The following is a 22,117-nucleotide window of genomic DNA, read 5'->3' as shown; positions in this document are numbered from 1 at the left end:
TTTCTTTTTCGGATGTCTTGTCCCCAAAAATATTTGGTTTAAAAAAAAGTGAGGGAGTCACATATGGTGACAATTCTAATGGGCAATTAATGATAAAAGGACAGACAGACAGACATGCGAGATATTAAACAAGGTAATAACAGATATTATGCTCGTGCCTACAGGAAATCCAAAACACCAAGACGAAGACCAAGCGAAAAATGAAGATGGACATAATGACCTACATTTGGATCATCGTGGGATCACGACAGTTGCGCGCAGAAGCGACCCCCCTGACCCCCACCACACAGGCTGTGAATATTTCTCATCACTGCCATACACCACACCCAGAGACACCCACTGATACACCAACCTGGTGCAACAATCTCATAAAATGGTATTCCCTTTCATACATCATGGAAGCCCTATTAGTGATAGCAATACTCAGCAGTGTCATCCAGATACTGAGACTTCGGAAATGGTGAAGGAAAGCCTCCTGCACTCCAGTATACACACTTGGAAACCCTATTTTCGGACTCCAGCAAACCCCTCTCTCTCAAAATAAATAAAGTGCATCGATTATTTTTTTGTTTTGTTCTAATAAATAAAGGATGTGAATTTTCTGTACTTGACTGTCAAGGTACAGAGAAATGTAACGCTGCTATTGTATAGTTTTATACTCTTGTAAATTATTTTATTGACTCGACAGCCTGAAGATAGTTTAGAGAAAGATAGTTAGAGGTTCCCGTGTTTAAAAAGAAAGAAATGTAATGCATGCTTGAATGTTACAGTGCCCCTTGTTAAGTAATAGGTTAAGAGACATTGCAATTAGTTGTCTCATTTATGTTAAGTGTTCAATGATTGTCTCATTTATGTTAAGTGTTCAATGATTGACACTGATATGTAAAGGGGCTTCAGGTGGACTCTGGAGCTTGTGATGATCTGTAGAGTTCTGTGCAGAGTGAGTTTGAACCATTAAAGGTGTGTTGATGGAAAAGGAGCTGAACTTTTGCCTCTTCATACCACAGCATCTAATACATTTTACGCCTCTTAGGATTTTATAATGATATGATGTAAATAAAAGCAATTTAGGTAAAGGTTTGAATCCATAGGACAGAGTAGGATAGAACCTGTCCTTGATTGCATGTGCTCGACTTAGGCAGAGGACAAAGAAGATTCAGTAATATGATCCTTCACGCTTCGGAGGGAGTGTAGCCATCTGGGATGGCCACTTCCAGCATATAAAATGGACACTCGCAGAGCATACAGAGGAAAATGGACAATGCAAAGAAACAAGAAGGCACAGAGCCTGAATGTGGTATTTAGAAGACTGCAGACGGAACCAAAACTCTTGTCGATTTGCACATTGATGGCCCATCTCCGATGAACAAAGACTAGTGCTCAGGTAGCCGATACCATCCCAGACATTCTAGCGCCACTACCTCAGCAAGAAGATACAAACAAAGCAAAGCTAACGAACACTTAGGACTCGCCCAGCCATCAAGGGACCCACCCCTTTATTGGCTCAGATCGATGGCGGTGATCGAGAAGCTGCCCAATTAATTGGGACCAAGTTTAAGACCCGCCTAAAAGCTTGCGAAGCCCCCCAAGTATAAGAAGGAACCCCCGCCATGTGTTCTCTCTCTTGGAATCAGCTCTCAACTGGAGATACCCCTCCATCTGCACCACCAGAAGCAAGTAAGCTCAAGTTCAAAGCTCGCTACCAGACAGACGACCATAGCTATACTCCTGCTACTTCTTCGAAACCAACAGCCTCAGATCCGAACAAAGGCCACTGTTCTTCTGACTTAAGTGGGCACCCGAAGTTAAGTAAAGGTGTTAGTGATAGATGTAGTTTAGCCTGTAGTGTTATTGTGCATGAGTAAATCATACTGTGTGTAAATAAAGTATCATTGACTTTGAACTAACTAACTGGTGCATTGGCTCTTTGATCGGTATTCGGTTAAAACCTTATGGCGGTATCGAGAGATACCTGGTGACTCTGAAAGCATATTCATAATTAAGATTAAGAAAGGCGACCTTATTAATCACCATATTTATAGCCATTAAAAGAGAGCAACACATGCATAGAAAATAGATGCAGGAGGAGGCCATTCGGCCCTTCGAGCCTGCTCAACCATTCATTATGATCATGGCTGATCATCAAGTTCAATACCCTGATCCAGCTTTTCCCCCATATCCCTTGAACCCTTTATCCCCAAGAGCTATAGCTAATTCATTCTGGAAATTGCACAATGTTTTGGCCTCAACTACTTTCTGTGGTCGTGAATTCCACAGATTCATCACTCTCTGGGTAAAGTAATTTCTCCTCACCTCAGTCGTAAAAGGTTTACCGCTTATCCTCATCTGCGACTCCTTGTTCTGGTCACCCGTACAATTGGAACATTCTTTCTGAATTTAAACTCTCTAAGCCTGTTAGAGTTTTGTTAAGTTTCTATGAGATCCCCTCTCAGTTTCTGAACTCCAATGAATATAATGCAAACATAATAATCTTTATTATTGTCACAAGTAGGCTTCAATTAACACCGCAATGAAGTTATTGTGAAAATTCCCAAGTTGCCACACTCCGGCGTCTGTTCGGGAGAATTCAGAATGTCCAATTCACCACACAAGTACGTCTTTCCGGACTTGTGGGAGGATACCAGAGCACCCGGAGGAAACCCACGCAGACACAGGGAGAACGTGCAAACTCCGCATAGACAGTGACCCAAGCCGGTACTTTGGCACTGTGAAGCAACAGTGCTAACCACTGGGCTACCGTGCGCTCTCCTCATAAGAATGTCCCGCCATCCCAGAATTTCAGCATGATAAACCTTTGTTGCGCTCCTTCCCCAGCAAGAACATCCTTCCTCAGATAAGGACACCAAATCTGCACACAATACTCCAGAAGTGACCTCACCAATGCCCTATGCAATAGCAGTAAAATATCCCTATCCCTATACAATGTGCGGTGGCTTCCTTGGAGCTCGAGCCCTTTCCCACCTCCAACAGCCGCCGCACACCCCCAGTCAGCTTAGCCCAGCCTTCACACCCTTTTGACACAGCACCAAGGCAGGTTTGAACGTTTGTCAACTAGTGTTTATAACGAACAGGTGAACAGGGAAATCCTCTCGCTATGAAGGCGAACATACCATTTACTTTCTTTACTGCCTGCTGTACCTGCATGCTTACTTTCAGCGACTGATGTATGAGGACGCCAAGGTCTCACTGAGTATCCACCTCTCTCAATTTACACCCATTCAAATAATAATCTGCCTTCCTATTTTTGCTACCAAAGCAGATAACCTCATATTTATCCACATTATGCTGCACCTGCCATGTATATGCCCACTTACTCAGGCTGCCCAAATCCCACTGAAGCATCTCTGCATCCTCCTCACAGCTCACCCTCCCATTCAACCTTGTCTCATCTGCAAATTTGCAGAAAATACATTTAGTTCCCTTGTCCAAATAATTAATACAGAATGTGAACAGTTTGGATCCTAGCTCAGATCCCTGTGGTACCCCACTAGACACTACCTGCCAATCGGAAAAGACACATTTAATCCAACATTTTGCTTCCCGTCTGCTTACCAGCTTTCTAACCATTTCAAAACACACGCGGCAATCGCATGCACTTGAACTTCACATAGTAGTCTGTGCGAGCCCTTGTCAAAAGCCTTCTGAAAGTCTAAATAAACTACATCCACCAGTTCTCCCTGGTCAACTCTACTAGTTACATCTTCAAAGATTTCTAATAGATTTGTCAAGCATCATCTCCCTTTCATAAATACGTGCTGACTTTGTCTAATTATACCACTGCTTTCCAAGCATTGAAATATGAAATCCTTGATGATGGACTCTAGCAACCTCCCTACTATGACGTGACGCTCACTGGTCTATAATTCCCTGTTTTCTCTCTACCTCCCTTATTGGATAGCGAAGTTATATTAGCTATCCTCCAATCTGTAGGAACGATTCCAGGGTCTAAAGAATTTTGGAAAATGACCATCAATTAATCTACTATTTCTACGGCCACATCTTTAAGTACTCTCATAGAATTTACAGTGCAGAAGGAGGCTACTCGGCCCATTGAGTCTACACCGGCCCTTGGAACAAGCACCCAAGCGCACACCTCCACCCTACCCGTAACCCAGTAAACCCCACCTAGCCTTTTTGGATATTAAGGGGCAATTTATCATGGCCAATCCACCTAATCTGCACCTAATCTGGGAGGTAACTGGAGTAACCGCAGGAAATCCACGCAGACACGGGGAAAAAGTGCAAACTACACACAGTCACTCGAAGACGGAATTGAACCCGGAGCTATGAGGCAGCAGTGCTAACTGTGCCTCTGGGATGAAGATTATCAGGCCTGGTGATTTATCTGCCATCAATCTCATTAATTTCCCTCAAACCATGGGCGCGATTCTCCGCTCCCCACGCCGGGTGGGAGAATCGCAGGAGGGCCTCCCCGACTAATTTCACGACCCCCTGGTGCCCCCCGCGATTCTCCCACCACGGTGACCGGCGATTCTCCGACCCGGATGGGCCGAGCGGCCTGCTGTTCGTGACCGTTTCACGACGGCGGCAACCACACCTGGCCGCTGCCGTCGTGAAATCGCCGTGAGATGCCCGTTTTGGGGCTTGTAGGGGGCTTGGTGGGGAATGAGCACCACGACTGTGCTCGGGAGAGGACAGGTCCATGATCGGTGCCCACCGATCGTCGGGCCGGCGTCTCAATCGGACGCGCTATTTCCCCTCCGCCGCCCCGCACGATCAAGCCGCCATGTCTTAACGGGGCGGCTGAGGGGAAATACGGCCACCGCGCATGCGCGGGTTCGAGCCGTCAGCCATCGTGACGTCAGCCGCGCATGCGCGGGTTGGAGCCGGCTAACCTTCGCATGCGCGGCTGACGTCACATAGGCGCCGCTGTCGTGTCACTTTCGGCGCGCCGCTCCTAGCCCCGCCGGGAGTGGAAAATAGGGGGCGAGGAGCGGCCTCCGAGGCCGTCGTGAAACTCGGCCGAGTTCACAACGGCCTTCCCGATTTTTCCCGGGAGCGGAGAATTCCGCACCATTTATTTATTGATACTAATTTTCTTCAGCTCCTCACTGAAACTTGTGGTTCTCAGAACGTCTGGCACATTATTCATGTCTTCCCTTGTGAAGACAGAAGCAAAGTGCGAATTTAATTCCTCGGCCATTTCTTTGTTCCCTGATATGGTTTGCCGCTGTCGCCGGGAAGCCCCAGGTCCAGGGGGTGATCAACGGGATGCATGTCCCCCTACGGTTCTGGCCTTCACAAACCAAAAGGGATGCCATGAATGTGCATCCATCATCCTCCCGCATCCATCATCCTCCCGCACCCACCCTCCCTGCACCAGCCAGCCTCCCCCACCTGCAACCCATTCTCTGATTCCTTGATTACTATCTACTGCACTACGGGATGTGGCCCCTGGGTTGGCAGTATTAGTGGGTCTGGTCCATGGGATGGAGGATGACGATGACCTGCTCTGCGATGAGCTCTGGTGTCTTGCATCATTTGCCAACGTCTGACTGCTGCCCATGGCAGCACTTTCCACCGTCTGCATGGCTGATCCCTACATGTGAGCTGGCCATTCCATCACATGGTGTCATCAAACCCTTGGGGTGGCGGAGGTGGGGTTGGGTCCGGGGTGGGGTGCAGATGGCATTAGGGCCAGGTACCAGGGCGATGTGCGGTGGCTGACCTTGGAACCCGAGTCCTTTCCCACCTCCAACAGCTGCCCATCCACCCGCTGCGCACCCACAGTTAGCTCAGCCCAGCCCTCACACCCTTTTGACACAGCACCAAGGCAGGTTGGAATGTTTGTCAACAGGTGCTTATTATGAACAGGTGAACATATATCTACAGGTTTGTGCCCTAGCCCCTAACACTGTCCTTTGTGCTGCACAAGTGCCAACTAAACTGGTATCTAACTTTCAGACCTTATGGGCCCTAACGCACCATCTTGGTGGTTCCCCAGATGGTACATCAGAGGTGGAGAGGTACTGTGATTGGGTTTCCTTTGGTGGCCGTCTTCTGGAGCGGCAAGTCCCGGCAGTCTCTTGGGTGTCCCAGGTGGCAATGTGCCACCCTGTTTTGCCCACTGCTCATTGGATGCACCAGGATAGGAGAGGAGAGTGACGTCCGAGGCAGTGTGATGATCTGGCACCTCACTGCAGTGGTCACTGGTACGGGCCCATCAACTCCTCCTTCCTCAGAGTGCCTGATGGACTCCGGGGTACGTCTTGGAATGATGGTGCTGCAGGAGCGAGCTCCCAGGGGCTCCCCCACCACATGGTGCTTCCGGTTCTGGAGGCCCACTCCTGTCTCGACCAGGGTCTCAATGGTTATGGCCATGGAGAACAGGGAACGTCCCATGGCCCTCTGTGACTGGTTCAGGTAAGCCAGCGCCCGGGCAATGCCGCGACGCCCGCAGCCATGATCAGTTGTGACTGGGCCAAGCTCTGGAGTGCCGCTGCAATGTCCAGGTAGCCCTGGTACATAGCTGCCTGTCACAGGGCCGTCCTGTGTGCATCAGACACCAGCCGCACTCCTATCCTGGTGCATCCAATGAGCAGTGCGCAAAACAGGGTGGCACATTGCCACCTGGGACACCCAAGAGACTGCTGGGACTGGTCGCTCCAGAAGACGGCCACCAAAGGAAACCCAATCACAGTAGGCCAACTCCACCTCTGATGTACCACCTGGGGAACCATCAAGATGGTGCGTTAGGGCCCGTAAGGTCTGAAAGTTAGGTGTCCCAGGCCTTGGACATCTTGGCCCATGGCAATAGCTTTGCCCGCAAGGCCTCCACCATGGACATCACCCGTTCAATGTTGGCCTGGGTGGCAAGCATGGTCACATCATCTCCTGCTCCTGTAGGCGGTTGGACTCCTCCAACTGCACCTTCAGACACTGGATGGTCCCTGGCTCTTTGTCTGCATCTCTTTGCCGCAGAAGGCTGTGGAGACCAAACCACTGAGTGTCTTTAAGACAGAGATGGATAGGTTCTTGATTAATAAGGGGATCAGGGGTTATGGGGAGAAGGGGGATGAGAAAAATATCAGCCATGTTTGAATAGCAGAGCAGACTCGATGGGCCGAGTTGCCTAATTCTGCTCCTGTGTCTTATGGTCTTATCTCCAACATCGATGGTACTCCGTGGGGCTGGGCTGGCCTCCAACCGCCCATGCCCCCGGGGGTTCCTACTTCCACCCGATGTACTGTTGCAGGTGTGTGATGTGCACCAGATAGTGCCCCAGAAGCCTCTTCAATATCTGAGGTGAGCGTCTCTGGGATGATGGAGAGTTGGTGTAGTCCCTGGACTGATGCTCATGGGTATCACGGGCTGGCATTTGGGGGCTTGAGTCACTGTCTGTTCCCACCTTGTCGCTCAGGGGTCTGGCCAGGGGTGGGAGCACCAGAAGAGCCTGCCTCGTGACGCAGTGGAACCTGTGGCGCTCACAGCCTCTGCCATCTGCGCCCAGGCCTGGTATATGGCAGCAGGTGGCAGCCTCCTTCACACCCTGGGGAACAGGATGCCCCACTCTCCTCCACGGCATCCAGCAAAGCCTCGAGCTCTGTATCGGTGAATTGGGGGCCATTCTGGAGTGCTTATCCGCCGCTGCAGATTGTCAGCCTCTCAAGTGCCAATCCTGAATCCTGAATCGGAGACCGCTTTGCATTAGAATTGCTCTGGTTCCACGTGGCGCCGGTGCTAGCCCATTAACGGGTCCTAAATTGCTCAGGCTGGGCGTCGCTTTCGGGGTTGTGGAACATCACCGATTCAGTACCGGCATCAGCAATTAAGGCCCGATTCTCTCAAAAAATGTTAATTTGTGGCGGGTTTTTCAGGTAGTTTCCTGCAGTTTGCATTTTGGTAGGAGGTAATGAATTTTGGTAGGTCTAACATCGAGGGGAAATATACCGTAAATTGAAAAACTTTTAGAAATTTAGAAAGTAAGAGAGATCTGAGCGTGCAGGTCCACAGATCTTTGAAGGTGCCAACACAAGTGGACAAGGTAGTCAAGAAAGCATATGGAATGCTTGCCTTCATTGGACGGGGCGCTGAGTATAAAAACTGGCAAGTCATGTTGCAGAGAACCTTGGTCAGGCCGCATTTGGAATATTGCGCACAACTCTGGTTGCCACACTACCAGAAGAATGTGGAGGCTTTGAAGAAGGTGCAGAGGAAGTTTATCAGGATGTTGCCGAATCTGGAAGCTGTTAGCTATGTGGAGAGGCGGAATAGACTCGGCCATATTTTCATTAGAAAGATGGAAGTTGAAGGATGACCTGACAGAGGTCTCCAAGCTTATGAGGGGCATGGATAGAGTGGATGGGCAGCACTTTTTCCCAGGGTGGAGGGGTCAGTCACCAGGGGGCATAGGTTTAAGGTCCATGGGGCAAAGTTTAGAGGCGACGTGTGTGGCAGGTTTTTTATGCAGAGGGTGGTGAGTGCCTGGAATGCGTTGCCGGGGAGGTTGTGGAAGTAGATACATCAACAGCGTTCAAAAGGCGTTGTGACAAACACATGGATAGGATAGGTATAGAGGGATACGGCACAAGGAAGTGCTGAGGGTTTTGGCAAAGGTTGGTATCATGACCGGTACAGGCGTGGAGGGCTGAAGGGCCTTTTCCTGTGCTGTACTGTTCTTTGTTCGCCACTGCTATTCGATGACACTTAGTCACTTTTTTGGGTCCTGGGGAGTTTTTCACCGGTTTAGCCACACTTTGAATTTTTTTAGCGCTGGGGAGCTGAACCCGGAGATCGGACCACCATTTTGAAGGGATGCCCCGATTTCTAAGTGAGCTTGTGGATCCCCCCACACACACCACCCATGGGTAATATCATCCCCCACATACATGGACACTACCCCACACACCTCAAATGAGGATACCCCATGATGGGGTGCCTGGGGGACTCCCTCTTCAGGCCCCCTAAGTCCCTTATAGCACCCCCTTTCTTCTAGGAACTCCACCCATCACCCACCCAATCTCCCAGAGACCCCAATTTACCTGCCCTGCATTCCCCCACCTTTCAAACTCCCTCTGCCCTCTCATTTCATGGACATGGCCCCCCTTGCCCTCTGGCTCTTGGCAATGCCACCCTGGCACTCGGGGGGCAGTGTCCCTACTGTCTTGGCAGTGTCATCAGAGTACCTTGGCAGTGCCAGCGTGGCAGTACCAAGGTGCCATCTGGGCAGTGCCAAGGTGCCCACATTCCAGGGGGAGGGCCAGCAAGCCTCCCTGCATTTATCCTGACCATCCTAGGGTGTCCGATGGCCCGGGAGATCCCCCGGCTGCCGTTCCGCATGGCCCACCTTTGTGCAGTCAAACACTGATCGGCACCCGTCTGCCGCTTTTCTGGAGAGGCTGAAGAATCGAAGGAGGCCGCTGGATCCAACGCCGGTAGGGCGTAAGTAGGTTTACGACCTACTTTCGTGAGCGTCATTCGGTCCTGATCATTTGGGCCGGGATTTCGACTCCGACGTCTTGCAGGGCTTTGGAGAATCCTGGGATGGACGGAGGCTGTCAGGAGGTTTGCTGCAACCCTCTTCCAACATTCTCCGTTCTCCGGCCACGTTGCGCTCAAGTAAGAGCCCAACACAGCTGGAGATTTGCGCCCTTAGTCTCTGAAATTGAGAATTCGGCCCAATATTTGTGATATTTTGAAATATTGCAATGTCTAAACGTCTGACACAAAGCCTCATAATAATGCTTCCAAAAATTGATATCTTTCACAGGACATAAGGGGCTGGTTTATCCCTTTCTGAGGCTAAGTGTCGGTGCCAACGGAGAATCTGTCGGGTTCCACGATGGGAAAATCGGCGCAAATCCCTCACCGAATCCGGTACCCGCTAGGGGCCAGCATCGGCGCCACATGGAACACACACGGATCGCACGAAGAATGGGTGGAGAATCGCCGGGTCCCAGGTCGCGCATGCGCAGGGCTGACAAGCTGCAGCTGCGCACGCGTACACCCCCACCGGTTGTGCCGGGAAACATGGCGCCAGCTGTGCTGGACCACCCCAACCCCACAGTACATGCCCTGGCCACCTCCCACCACTCGCGCCAGCCCTTCGCAGAAGCCCCTGGCAGCGGCACAGATCTTGGCCGAATGTGACAGCACTGGACACTGTCCGCTGCCGGCACACCAGCCTCACAACTGCTGGCACCACACGTGCTGTCGGGAACTCAGCCCATTGGAGGCGGAGCATCGCGGGTGCCAACAGCGTTGTGACTACGTGTGCCGCGACTCCCGATGATGCCAATTTGGAGCGGGCGGAGCATTGTGAACCGGAGTCAAAGCAGCGCCTGCCCTGATTCCAGCATCAGTAGCCATTCTCCGCCCGATCGCCGTTCCCGTTTCTGGCATCGGGCTACAGAGAATTCTGCCCAAGAACTTTAAAGGTTTTGGGAGGGGATGCATGTACGATCTTGATTCATGAAAAAATGGCTTCAATCTTCCCAATATTTAGCCGAGGAGATTGGACTCATGAAAGCTAAATCTCAGGCATGCAGTTTAGTTGCATAGTTAGAGAAGTTAAGACAGACTGACCTTAGCTTGCTGTCCTCAGATCTCTTTTGAAAGTGCCAATCTATGCGAAAGATGGTGCCAAAGGACGCAAGTAGGTGACAAGAGTTTTGGTCTTTCTAATATTCCAGTGGAGGAGATTTCTCCTGATACAGTATTGGGTACTGATCAAACAGCCTGGTAATTGAGAGACACAGGAAGGGTCGATAGAGGTAGTAGTGAGGTAGAACTGGATGTCACAAGCATGATTGTGAAACTGAGACTGTGTTTTCGAATCATTTTCAGATATGAAACCACGGACAGATACTTGGGGAGGACACCAGAGGCAATGGTGTGAGAGTGAAAGAGGAGCCTTTTACAGGTGATTCTTTAGCTATGTTTAGTCATGATGTGGAGAAGCCGGCGTTGGACTGGTGTAGGCACAGTAAGAAGTCTTACAACACCAGGTTAAAATCCAACAGGTTTGTTTGGAGTCATTAGCTTTCGGAGCACTGCTCCTTCATCAGGTGAAATGAAGAGGTGGGTTCCACAAACTTATATATACACAAAGTCAAAGGTGCAAGATGATACTTTCAATGCGAGTCTTTGCAGGTAAATAAGTCTTTACAGGTCCAGACGGTGCTACTGGAAAGAGAGATAACCACAGGTTAAACAGGTGTGAATTGTCTCAAGCCAGGACTGTTGGTAGGATTTAGCAAGCCCAGGCCAGATCGTGAAGGTTGAATGTAATGAGACGTGAATCCAAGGTCCCGGTTGAGGCCGTACTTGGTACTTGGCAATCAGTTTTGCAGGTGATTCTCCAGCTAAATTAGAATCGCCGAGCAAAAGCTGATAGCCAAGTTCCTGCCCATCCGGCAAGGCCCGCCTCATCTTTGGTTACCATCAAACCCCTTCCCCCCCAGAATCTCCCCATCCATTTACTCTTGCAAGTATCACCCAGTACCATTTCTCTCCCCCCGCCATTCACACCTCCCAGGTCCATTGAAACCTGATCAACCAGGCTCCAACAACGGCGGCCCCTTCCCCCACCACACTCCCATTCATTAGCCAACTTATGTTGGCTAGTGTAATGAGCCCTGCCAGAGCCCCTTCCTCCCCTCCCCCTCCTCGGTAACCTGGTCCCACGTGCCCAAAACCAACCTCCCTTAAACCAAGAAACAATACAGAACTGCACCCAGAAGGCAAAAAGTAAATCAAAACCCAGAACACATGCAAACGAATCATTCAAGAGCCAGAAAACAAAACCCCAATCAAATAGAAAACCCTCCAGAAGAGAACACAATTCCCATCCCCACCACCAAAGTCCAAATCCCAACTCTCAACTCAGTCCCAGTCCTTCAGCCTTAACGAACACCTCCGCCGCCTCGACCATCTCAAAATAAGAGTCCTCGAATTGAGTCACTCTCACTTTCGCTGGGTAGGCCACTCCGAATGCCGCTTTCACCTGTCCATAGCTGAAGGCCAGCTCCACCATCAGATCTTGATGTTTTTGTACACCACTTCCCGCTTCACACCTCATCTCTGCTTCGCCCAACTCAAAACCTTCTCCTTCATGTGGTACCGGTAGAAGCAGACTATGACTGTTCCTTGGTGGCTCATTAGCTTTAGGCTTTGGCCGAAGTAATTGATGTGCCCTATCCAACTCGCAGCGAAAGGCATCTTCCCCCTCCCCCATCAACATTTTTGTGAAGTACTTGGCCAACCTCGGACCCTCCACCCCCTCAGGCAAGCCCATGATTTTAAAATTTTGCCTCTTTGACCTGTTCTCCAGGTCCTCCACCTTAGCTCTGAGCCCACTGTTGACCTCCATCACGCTCCGCAGCTCCTCACCCACCGAAGTGAACTGGTCGCTATGTTGTGACAGTGCCTCCTCCATCCCCTTCTCTGCTTGCTCCCGTATTGCAACCGACATCTTCATCACTGCCACTTTTACCGGAGCAATCGCCACCTCCATCCACTCTTTCATCAAAGCCATCATCTCCCTCCGAAGCATCTGCATATGTTTGGAAAACTGCCTCTCAAACTCCACCAATATCGCCTAGGTCAGAGTTTCCACTGTGAGAAGAGCGACCCCACCCGACGACCCAGTCCCCGCCATCTTTATTCCTGCAGGACTCACTGTCTCGCTTGCCGGAAGCCCCTTCTTTCCATCACCTTTCTTGGGACTTCGACATTCCTCGTCTTCCATATGACTTCCCACACCAACTCATCCAGAAACTGCCTCTGAAACCAGGCATAAAAGTCTAAAAACCAGAGACTCTAGCAGGAACCACCTAAATGCTACCGACATGCCGCCCCCGAAAGTCCCATTTGTAGACTTCTGTCAGGTTGCCCCTCAACCTCTGTCCTTCCAGTGAGAACAAACCGAGTTTATCCAACCTCTCCTCATCGTCAGGGAGCACAGTAGCACAGTGGTTAGCACGGTTGCTTCACAACTCCAGGGGTCCCAGGTTCGATTCCCGGCTGGGTCACTGCTGTGCGGAGTCTGCACGTCCTCCCCGTGTGTGCGTGGGTTTCCTCCACGTGCTCCGGTTTCTTCCCACAGTCCAAAGATGTGCAGGTTAGGTGGATTAGCCATGCTAAATTGCCCTTTGTGTCCAAAAAAGGTTAGGTGGGGTTACGGGGAGAGGGTGGAGGTGTGGAGCTTAGGTGGGGTGTTCTTTACAAGGGCCGGTGCAGCATCGATGGGCCGAATGGTCTCCTTCTTTCTATGTTCTATGTTCATACCTGGCAACATCCTAGTAAACCTCCTCTGTATTCCCTCCAGAGTCTCCACATTCTTTTGGTAGTATGGCGACCAGAATTAGTGGCCTAACTAAGGTTCTATAAAGCTGCAACGTGACTTGCCAATTTATACGCTCAATGCCTCGGCCTAATGAAGGCAAGCATGCCTTCTTGACTACCTTCTCCACCTGCGTTGTCACTTTCAGTGACCCGTGGACCTGTACACCCAGATCCCTCTGCCTGTCAATACTCTTAAGGGTTCTGCCATTTACTGTACATTTCCCACCGGCATTAGACCTTTTAAAATGTATTACTTCACATTTGGCCGATTAAACTCTATCTGCCATCTCTGCAGACATCCAGGGTTTCCTGAACTTCTGGCTTCTATTGGGAACATGTTGGATCTGTACTCTCCCATTTTTGTTTTGAATGCCCTCCACTGCTCTGCTTTAGATTTTCCCCAAGAAGCTGTACCCAGTCAACTTTGGCCAGGTCCTGCCTTATTTTAGCCAAATCTGCCTTGCCCCAAATCAAAACTGTCTTTTCCAGGTCCTCTTTTTCGTTGTCCACAACAAACTTGAACCGTACTATGTTGTGGTCACGATCACTAAATTGCTCCCCCAGTGCCACATTGAACACTTGTCCGGCTTTATTCCCCAGAACCAGATCCAGCACTGCTCCATCTCTTGTTGGGCCTTCTACATATTGATACAAAATCTCCCCTGAATACATTTCAAGAAATCCGCCCCCTCTAAACCCTTTACACTATGACTATCACAATGAATGCTAGGAAAGTTGAAATCGTCTGATATATTTACCCAATTATTATTCTTACACATATTAGTGAATTGTCCACATATCTCCACCACAATTTCCCATTGCCTCGTTGGGGGCCTATAATACACTCCCAGTACTGTTGCTGGCACCCTTTGACTTCTTAAATTCCACCCATAAAGCCTCATTTGAAGATACCGGGCGCGATTCTCTGGCATTACGCTCGAGCAAGCGCACAACGGGCTGGAGAATCCTGGGAGAGCCCACCAGGGGGCCTCCCGACAGCTTCCACGCCTAGTGGGATTCGCCTAAGTCCTGCGGGACTTCGGAGTCGGTGCTCTGCCTAAAAGGGGCGTGACCAAACGCGCTCCTGGATGTAGGTCTTAAACCTTCTTAAGACCTACTTGCCCAATATTCACCAGCCTCCCTCGATTCTCTGGCCTCCCCATAGAGTTGCTGCCTAGTGCTATGCAGCACTGGTCCACACAAACGTGGACCAGGTGGAACGGCACCCAGGGGTCTCCTAGGCCATCAGAGACCCCTGGTGGTCAGTGTAAGTGCAGGGTGGCCCCCTGACCCTCCCCCTGGAACGTGGACACCTTGGCATTGCCAAGCTGGCAAGCAAGTCTCCGTGTCAGTCTGTGGCCTCGGGATAGGCACAATCAGCCTTGACCAAAGTGGATAACCCGACACCCTGGAGCCAACCCCTCAGCCGATGGAGGGGGGGCCTTGAAGAGGTCATGAACCGTTGAGTGAGCCAGAATGAAGGTGTCATTCATACTGCCTCGGTATCGACGGCAGACGTGCATGATGCGCATCTCATGGTCACACACCAGCTGCACGTTCATCAAGTGGTACCTCGTGCTGGTGTGGGGACATGCATTCCATCGATCAGTCCTTGAGCTCTGACATCTCGGTGGTGGTGGTGAATCCTAGCATCCTTGTGTGCGAGGTCCACATTGAATTTGTTATATTGTGGCGATCGGGCAAATAGGGCCACCATGACCGTGATTACACCTGTGCAATGAGATTCTGGACAGGTCCTATGAGATTCCGGACAGGTCCCCACTCGGCGCCTGGAAGGACCTCTTTGCGTAAAGTTCAGGGCGACTGTCTCCCTGATAGCAACCAGGACTGGGTGTCCACCCCATTCCCCCACCGTGCAAGGTGCACCATGACTGGCAGAGATGTCGCACTGTCCCCTGCGCAGCCGCAGCCTTTGACGGTATGTCCGGCCCGGTTGGTCCTCGAATGATAGGCACTCCCGGCCTATTGGGTGGCTGGCTCCTCAACCTCACCGGCTGCCTCCTATTCCTCTGGGACAACCTACGCTGCTGCAGCATCCTCCTCTAGCAGCTCCAGCTCGAATAGCCTCAGTGTGTCGGGTCATTTGTGGGAGGGGGGGTGGTGGGGGCTGTGGTGGTAGCACCCATACGGCCTCTTTCACTCTACATGACCAGCGGCCACGATGGGCGGACAGTGGTGTGGGCAGCAAGATGGCTGCTTTGCAGGCTTGAGCAATGGGAGTCTGTGCCTGGACACCCCGGTCCCTGGGGGGGTAACTCTAACCCCCTGCCCATCCCCTGGTCGCCTCCCGCTGTCCTCCCTGGGCCTGGTGAAGGCACCATGGCCTGCCCCCCCCACCAGCAGCCCTGGCAGCGGCAGGACTGCCAGCGACTGCATGTCTTATCTCCTCTACCCCCTCATCAGCCAGGGTACCTTTCCCCCAATTTTCGAAACCACAAGAAAACTCACCGTTGGTAATTTCCCCCGACAGAGCATTGAGGAGTCCCAGGAGAATGTCTGTTCGGGCCCACTAATGATATGCAAACAGGGTTTACTGTACGTATGGAATAGAACGCATTGACGCCGATGCCCAGGCACAAGAGAATTTCAATATGGCGTGTGCCCGGCACGTCACGGTTTTGGCTTCATTCTCCGCCCAATTGCCTTTCCTGATTTAGGAGTCGGCACACACATGATCCAGGTTTCTTGCCATTTTTCCTCGGTTAATATTTTCTCATTAATTCAACAAAGCTTTCTGTTTCCTTTCCAACAATTTAAATTATTCTGTTCTCCCTCTCCAGTCACAAATTTGGACTTCCTCCATCCCGCATCATTCTAGTTGAAATTCTTCCTCATGGCTTTATGTACCTTTTTTTACAATGACTCTGCTTCAATTCAGAAAAAAAGAATTCTTGGTCGGCAACATGTTTCTGGAAAATGAACCTATTCCTCCTGCATCAGTCTCACTGATCCTCGTTTGACCATCCAAATCTTCCTCTCTTGAACCTTTACAAGTTCTTTACACTGGAAGCCATCTGGAAATTAGTACTTTGGAAGTACTTGGATGTTGGTTATAAAATGTAATGTCTTACTCCTTAAACGCTGTCTAGACTTCAAACATAATTCATTCACAGATCATGAGTTTTGGCTTTTCTTTTTCCTTTTCCCAGAAGTTTATTCACTTATTTCTTGGCATCATTCAACACACCAAGTCATTCAAAAACAGATATCCATACCAAGCTATGGAATTTATCATTCCTCCCACTTCCACTTTATGTCACTTCCAACCCTAAATAATTTCTTGATCTATGTACCACAATTCAGAAATTCAAATCTTTTTAAAACACCACCTGGTTAAAATTATCAGGGCGCTTTTATTTTAAAGCTTAATAAAGGAAGTGTAATTCCTGCAAGACCCTGATGAGACACGGACAATTTCAATTTCACCAATTTATAAGAGCGACACAATCCAACATAGTTATTTGGTTATTCACAGGCATTTTTAAAGTAATCGATTAGTCAATAAAACAAATTCTCACTCAGCAGTAATTACAATTGGCAAATTATTTGTTAAAGCGAATTGTCCGATTCTGCAAAAGACATTGCAGCACAATTTAAGAATTTTATATCTGTCCTTGAAAAGATACTTACTTCTTCGAAGTGAATATTATCCAAGTCAATTGGGCTGTGTAGAGATTCTACCAACCAACTTTCAGGTGTAATTATGTTCAGGGTAAACAAAGGTATTTCTGGCATTTCGAGAAATTTGGCCATAGGTCCTGCTGTTAGTTTGTTGTCGGCTGTGAACACCAGTTCAGGCTCCAACACAAAACGGTAAAAGCTGTGGAAAAATAAAATAGACTGAGTTTCTGTGCACTGCACAATGGTCAAAAACTATCCATACAGTTTATGAAACAAACTTAAAATGCAACTGATATGAAATGATATGGGCAGCACGGTAAATGCTACAAATGCTTCACAGCTCCAGGGTCCCAGATTCAAATCCCGGCCTGGGTCACTGTCTGTGTGGAGTCTGCACGTTCTCCCCGTGTGTGCGTGGGTTTCCTCCGGGTGCTCCGGTTTCCTCCCACAGTCCAAAGATGTGCGGGTTAGGTGGATTGGCCATGCTAAATTGCCCGTAGTGTCCTAATTAAAAGTAAGGTTAAGGGGGGGGGGGTTGTTGGGTTGTTGGAGGAGTTCTGGAAGGGGGTGGCGAGGACGGTGTCAAGGGTAGTGGGATCCAGGGTCAAGCCAGGATGGGGACTCGCGATCTTTGGGGTTGGGGTAGAGCCGGGAGTGCAGGAGGCAAAAGAGGCCGGTGTGCTGGCCTTTGCGTCCGTAGTAGCCCGGCAAAGGATTTTGCTACAGTGGAAGGACGCGAGGCCCCCAAGCGTGGGGACCTGGATCAATGACATGGCGGGCTTCATTGATTATGTTTGCTTATTTTATGTTTGCTTATTTTATTTAAATTTGATTTATTTAATTTTAATTTATGGTTAAATTCTCTTGTTGGGGGGGTGGGTGGGGGGAGTGTGATGTATGTGATGTTACGGTATGGGGGGAATTGTGGGTGTTATGGGGCTGTTAGTTGCATATTACTGCTTGTTGCTTTACTTGTTGTTATATTTTTATATTTTCAGTAAAAAATTCCAATAAAAATTATTTTTAAAAAAACAATGCCACACCCCCCTCTTTTACCATCTTTGGAAACAAATGGAGGCATTAACGATAGACAGCATGGTTTTGTAAAGTGAGGTCGTGCCTCATTATCTTGATCGAGTTTCTTGAGGATCATCAAAGATGATTGATGAGGGGAGGGTGGTGGATGTTGTTTACATGGACTTCAGTAAAGCCTTTGCAGACTGGTCCAAAAGGTGAAGTCACACGGGATCAGAGGTGAGGTGGTAAGGTGGACAGGGGGGCCATTCCAGTGAAATTAGGGTGGAGAGGTTGTTTGAAGGGTGAGGGGGTGCAGAGAAAGTTAGTAGGGGCTTCTGGGAGGTGATGGGTGGGGGCCTTAGAAGAGAGTGGGTGCTGTAAGGGGGCTTGGTGCGGCCTGAAGAGTGGGGATCCCCAGGGACCCCAGAGCAGGGTGTCCTCACTTGGGGGTGTGGGGTAGTATCCATGTGTGTGTGGGGGTGTGGCAATGCCCATGGATGGGGGTGTGCGGGACCCACAATGTCATTGAACAGTGGCGGGGAACCTGCTGGTAGAGCCGACGGGAAACTCCTTGAAAAACCACCACAAATTAACTTTGTTAATAAAGAGAATTGGGCCCTTTGATTCTAAGCAGAAATATAACATTGCATGACAAAGCAAATGAGATCGTGAGGACCAAACAGGCTCACCTGTCGCATTAAAGGTAAGCAATAACGGTAAGCAAAAGGTAAGCAAGGTCGGCCGGCATAGGTTGCAAAGGTCAGCCGCCGTGGGTCGCGAAGGTCAGCCAGAATGGGTCACGAAGATCGGCCGGCGTGGGTCGCGAAGGTCAGCCGGCGTGGGTCATGAAGGTCAGCCGGCGTGGGTCACGAAGGTCGGATAGTATGGGTCGCCAAGGTCGGCCGGCGTGGGTCGTGAAAGTCAGCCAGGGTGGGCCCCGAAGGTCAGCCAGCTTGGGTCACGAAGGTCAGCCAGTGTGGGTCGCCACAGTTGGCTGGCGTGGCCCGAGAAGGTCAGACGGCGTGGGTCATGAAGGTCGGCCGGTGTGGGTCGTTAAGGTCAGCTAGCATTGTTTGCGAAGGTCGGCATGGGCCGCGAAGGTTTGTAAAAGTGGGTCCTGCGAATAAAAGTGCAATGAAGTACAAGGGATTCATTGCAGGACCCCGTGGAACAACATTTGAAATTGATGTCCAATGACAAAATCACCAGTCGACCATTACGCTTTATTTCCTGCAACTCGGTGAATTTTAGATTCAACTTATTACTTTTCTGACCAATCAACCATTTGTGGCCTTCTTCATGTAATCCATGTAGACCAGTGTTTTTTCCAGGGACCCATTTTTACCCACTGGCCAACCATCGGCTGACCTTCGGGACACGTGCCGGTCGACCCATGGGACCCACGCCGGCTGACCTTCGTGACCCACGCTGGCCGACCTTTGTGACCCGCCGCGGTCAACCTTCACGACCCACTCCGCCCGACCTTTGTGACCCGCCGCGGTCAACCTTCACGACCCACTCCGCCCGACTTTTGCGAACCACGCCGGCTGACCTTTGCGACCCATGGCGGTCGACATTCGCGACCCACCATTTTATCTTACCTTTAATGCGAGAGGTGAGCCTGTTTACTCCTCACAATTGCACTCCAATCAGGTTCACAGGAGGAGAGGACTGTGCACAGATCGGGTGCAGGATTCAGCCGGTTCCTTTGTGCCGTCTTCATCTTTGTAAGGACGGAAAATCCAACCTCCCACATGTAAGTCGTTGTGAAGGACAAAAGCAACTTGTTTTACTCAGCTCTGGATACTCCTCGGAGATGCTACTCCAGAATACTGACCGTGTCACTGACTTGTGCCATGTTTTTAATATGTGTCACAGCTGCCGCGCAGAAGTCCAGTCACTTTCATTTGGAGTCAGGTTTGCCAGTCCATTTACAGTTTCCTTACTAATGCTGTTTTCTTTGATGTGTCGTAGCAGTGTGGAGAACATGTAGTAATTTTGGCTTTGCACTCTCAATTGCCAAACTTTCAATGAGTTTAGGAAAGCTACGATTTCTTCACAGTGCCGAAAGCAATCATGATTCTTCCCTTGCAATTTGAGGTTCAGTTCATTTAGAATTGAAAACATTTCTGGAAAGTAAGACATAGCACCCAAGTTTCAGCAGCAAACGATTCAGCCAGGGAGGACAATTTCTCGAGGAGGAAAGCGCGGACTTCATACCTCAGTTGGTAAACTCTGAGTAGCTCCCCTGTTGACTGATCATTACAGTAACTCTTCGTGATTGACTGGTCACTGTTTCGATTCAATGCTTTAATGTGGACTAAAAGTGAGCAAAAAACTTATAGCCGCCCTTCAGTACACAGAGGGCGATGATGTGATGATTTCTCAAGGCTTTCATTTTATCCCTTGCCAAACGTTCAATTCTGTCCATGATTAAACGATGAGGAACATATACTCTCATCTGAGTAATGTTTTGGGATGCAAAACAGATCAAAGTCATAGCCTTTGTTCATCATCACAGTCAGCAGCCGGCATGCCGCAATCGCCCTTTGACCCTGGGTTCAGGTCACAACACTCCCGGGTCGCATGCTCACTGATGATCGGGCATGCATGCGCAGTGTGGCCGCATTTTTTTAGCTGGTAGCGGCCGCCATTTTTAAAGCCGTTCGCAGCCGCATTGTTAAAAGCCGGCTGCTGCGGCTATTGTGCTTGAATTTCCGTGATTGGGAACTCTGTGACACTCCCAACACCTGTTCACGACCCATCTGTGGGTCGCGACCCCCACTTTGGAAATGCCTGATGTAGACCACAGACTACTGTAACTGAAACGCACGATGTTGGACAATCCAATGCATGCAGCCCAGGGGGTGGGTAGCTGGTAGCTTCAGTGGGCAGCGTACATGGTCATGGTGGCCGGTGTGGATGCAGGGTGGGGGTTCGGCCGCCCTCCAGGTGTAGGGGGTGTGGGGTTACAGGTGTGTGGGACAGCCGTTGGTGCAGAGGCACAGCGCTGCCTACTCATCCTGGCCACCCTGCAGAGGTTGTGTAGTTTCTTCCTGCACTGCTGGCCAGTCCGGACGGTGTTGCCCATGGCACTGACCATCTCTGTCAGCTGTGTCCAGGCACGGCGAGCGGCGGCGGCTGGCAGCCTCCTTCCTGGGACAGTTACAGGGCTGTCCGCCTCTCCTCCACAGCGTCTAGCTGGGTCTCGAGCTCGCTGTCCACAAAATGGGGTGCTGGTCTCCTCGCTGCCACCTTGTTGGCTGGGATAGTGTGTGGGGAGTGAAGTGTGTATATTCGGCTGCAGCTTGTCAGCCTCCTAAGTGTCAATCGCGAACTCGGCAAATCACCCATCGTTTCTCATTGGAATCGATTGTGTTCCACGTAGCACCAGTGCTGGCCCCTTAATGGTAGTTGAATCGGTCTAGGCGCAGCATCAGCTTTTCTGTCATAGAAGTCCAGAAATCCTGCCCCGGCGTCAACACTTAGTCTCTGGAACGGAGAATCTATCCGCTGGTCTGTCTTCAGCCAACTCATCAGGTTTGCATTTTCAGCTCTGTCTTTAACTTCAATGAACAATATCTTTTTCATATTCCTTCTCTCCCTTCAACTTCAATCTTCTGGCAGCTTCCCTTTTCACTCTCTGATTTCTATCACTACTTCTTCTTTAGTTTCTGGGACTTGCTTTCTTCTCATTACTCCATTGTATTGCTTCTGCTTCTCTCTCACTCCCTAGCATCCAACTGCCCTGGGTTCAGTTAAAACTAATCTCGAATGGTCTTTCTAATGTAACAGTGGTCCCTGGTTACTAAGCAACAGCTCAGTCTTTCTTTCTGCTCTTGTTTGCTTTTCATTTAGTAAACTCTCTACACAATGCAGACACAGTTTACATGTATGGGAGTTTTGGTTTTATTTCAAACACTTTTTTAACATGACTCTAATTAAAATTTTAATGCTTTCTTGCACGGAAACACAAAATTAAACTCACTGAAATATATATACCATTTCGAATATTCAACATCACAAACATAAATCACTTCATCTGCTACCTTTCATGGAAAATATCCCCAATGTGAAGACAGGTTTTATCTGCGCCAGGACTGTGAGGTCGTCACTCCTACTAATAGTGTCA

The 22,117-nt window shown here is 49.8% G+C and overlaps 1 protein-coding gene across 5 annotated transcripts in view; it reads right to left on the bottom strand.

The window, feature by feature from the left end:
• uggt2 (UDP-glucose glycoprotein glucosyltransferase 2) overlaps positions 1 to 22,117 on the bottom strand; it is a 625,263-nt gene that overhangs the window by 106,814 nt on the left and 496,332 nt on the right. For all 5 annotated transcript variants that reach the window (XM_038817830.1, XM_038817832.1, XM_038817829.1 and 2 more), the window contains one exon: positions 16,978 to 17,167. In XM_038817830.1, coding sequence (XP_038673758.1) covers positions 16,978 to 17,167 — 190 coding nt within the window. The remainder of the gene's footprint in view (positions 1 to 16,977; positions 17,168 to 22,117) is intronic.

Source organism: Scyliorhinus canicula, chromosome 14 (assembly GCF_902713615.1).
Source record: "Scyliorhinus canicula chromosome 14, sScyCan1.1, whole genome shotgun sequence".
Lineage (NCBI taxonomy): Eukaryota > Metazoa > Chordata > Chondrichthyes > Carcharhiniformes > Scyliorhinidae > Scyliorhinus > Scyliorhinus canicula.
This window is presented reverse-complemented; position numbering and strand designations above follow the sequence as displayed.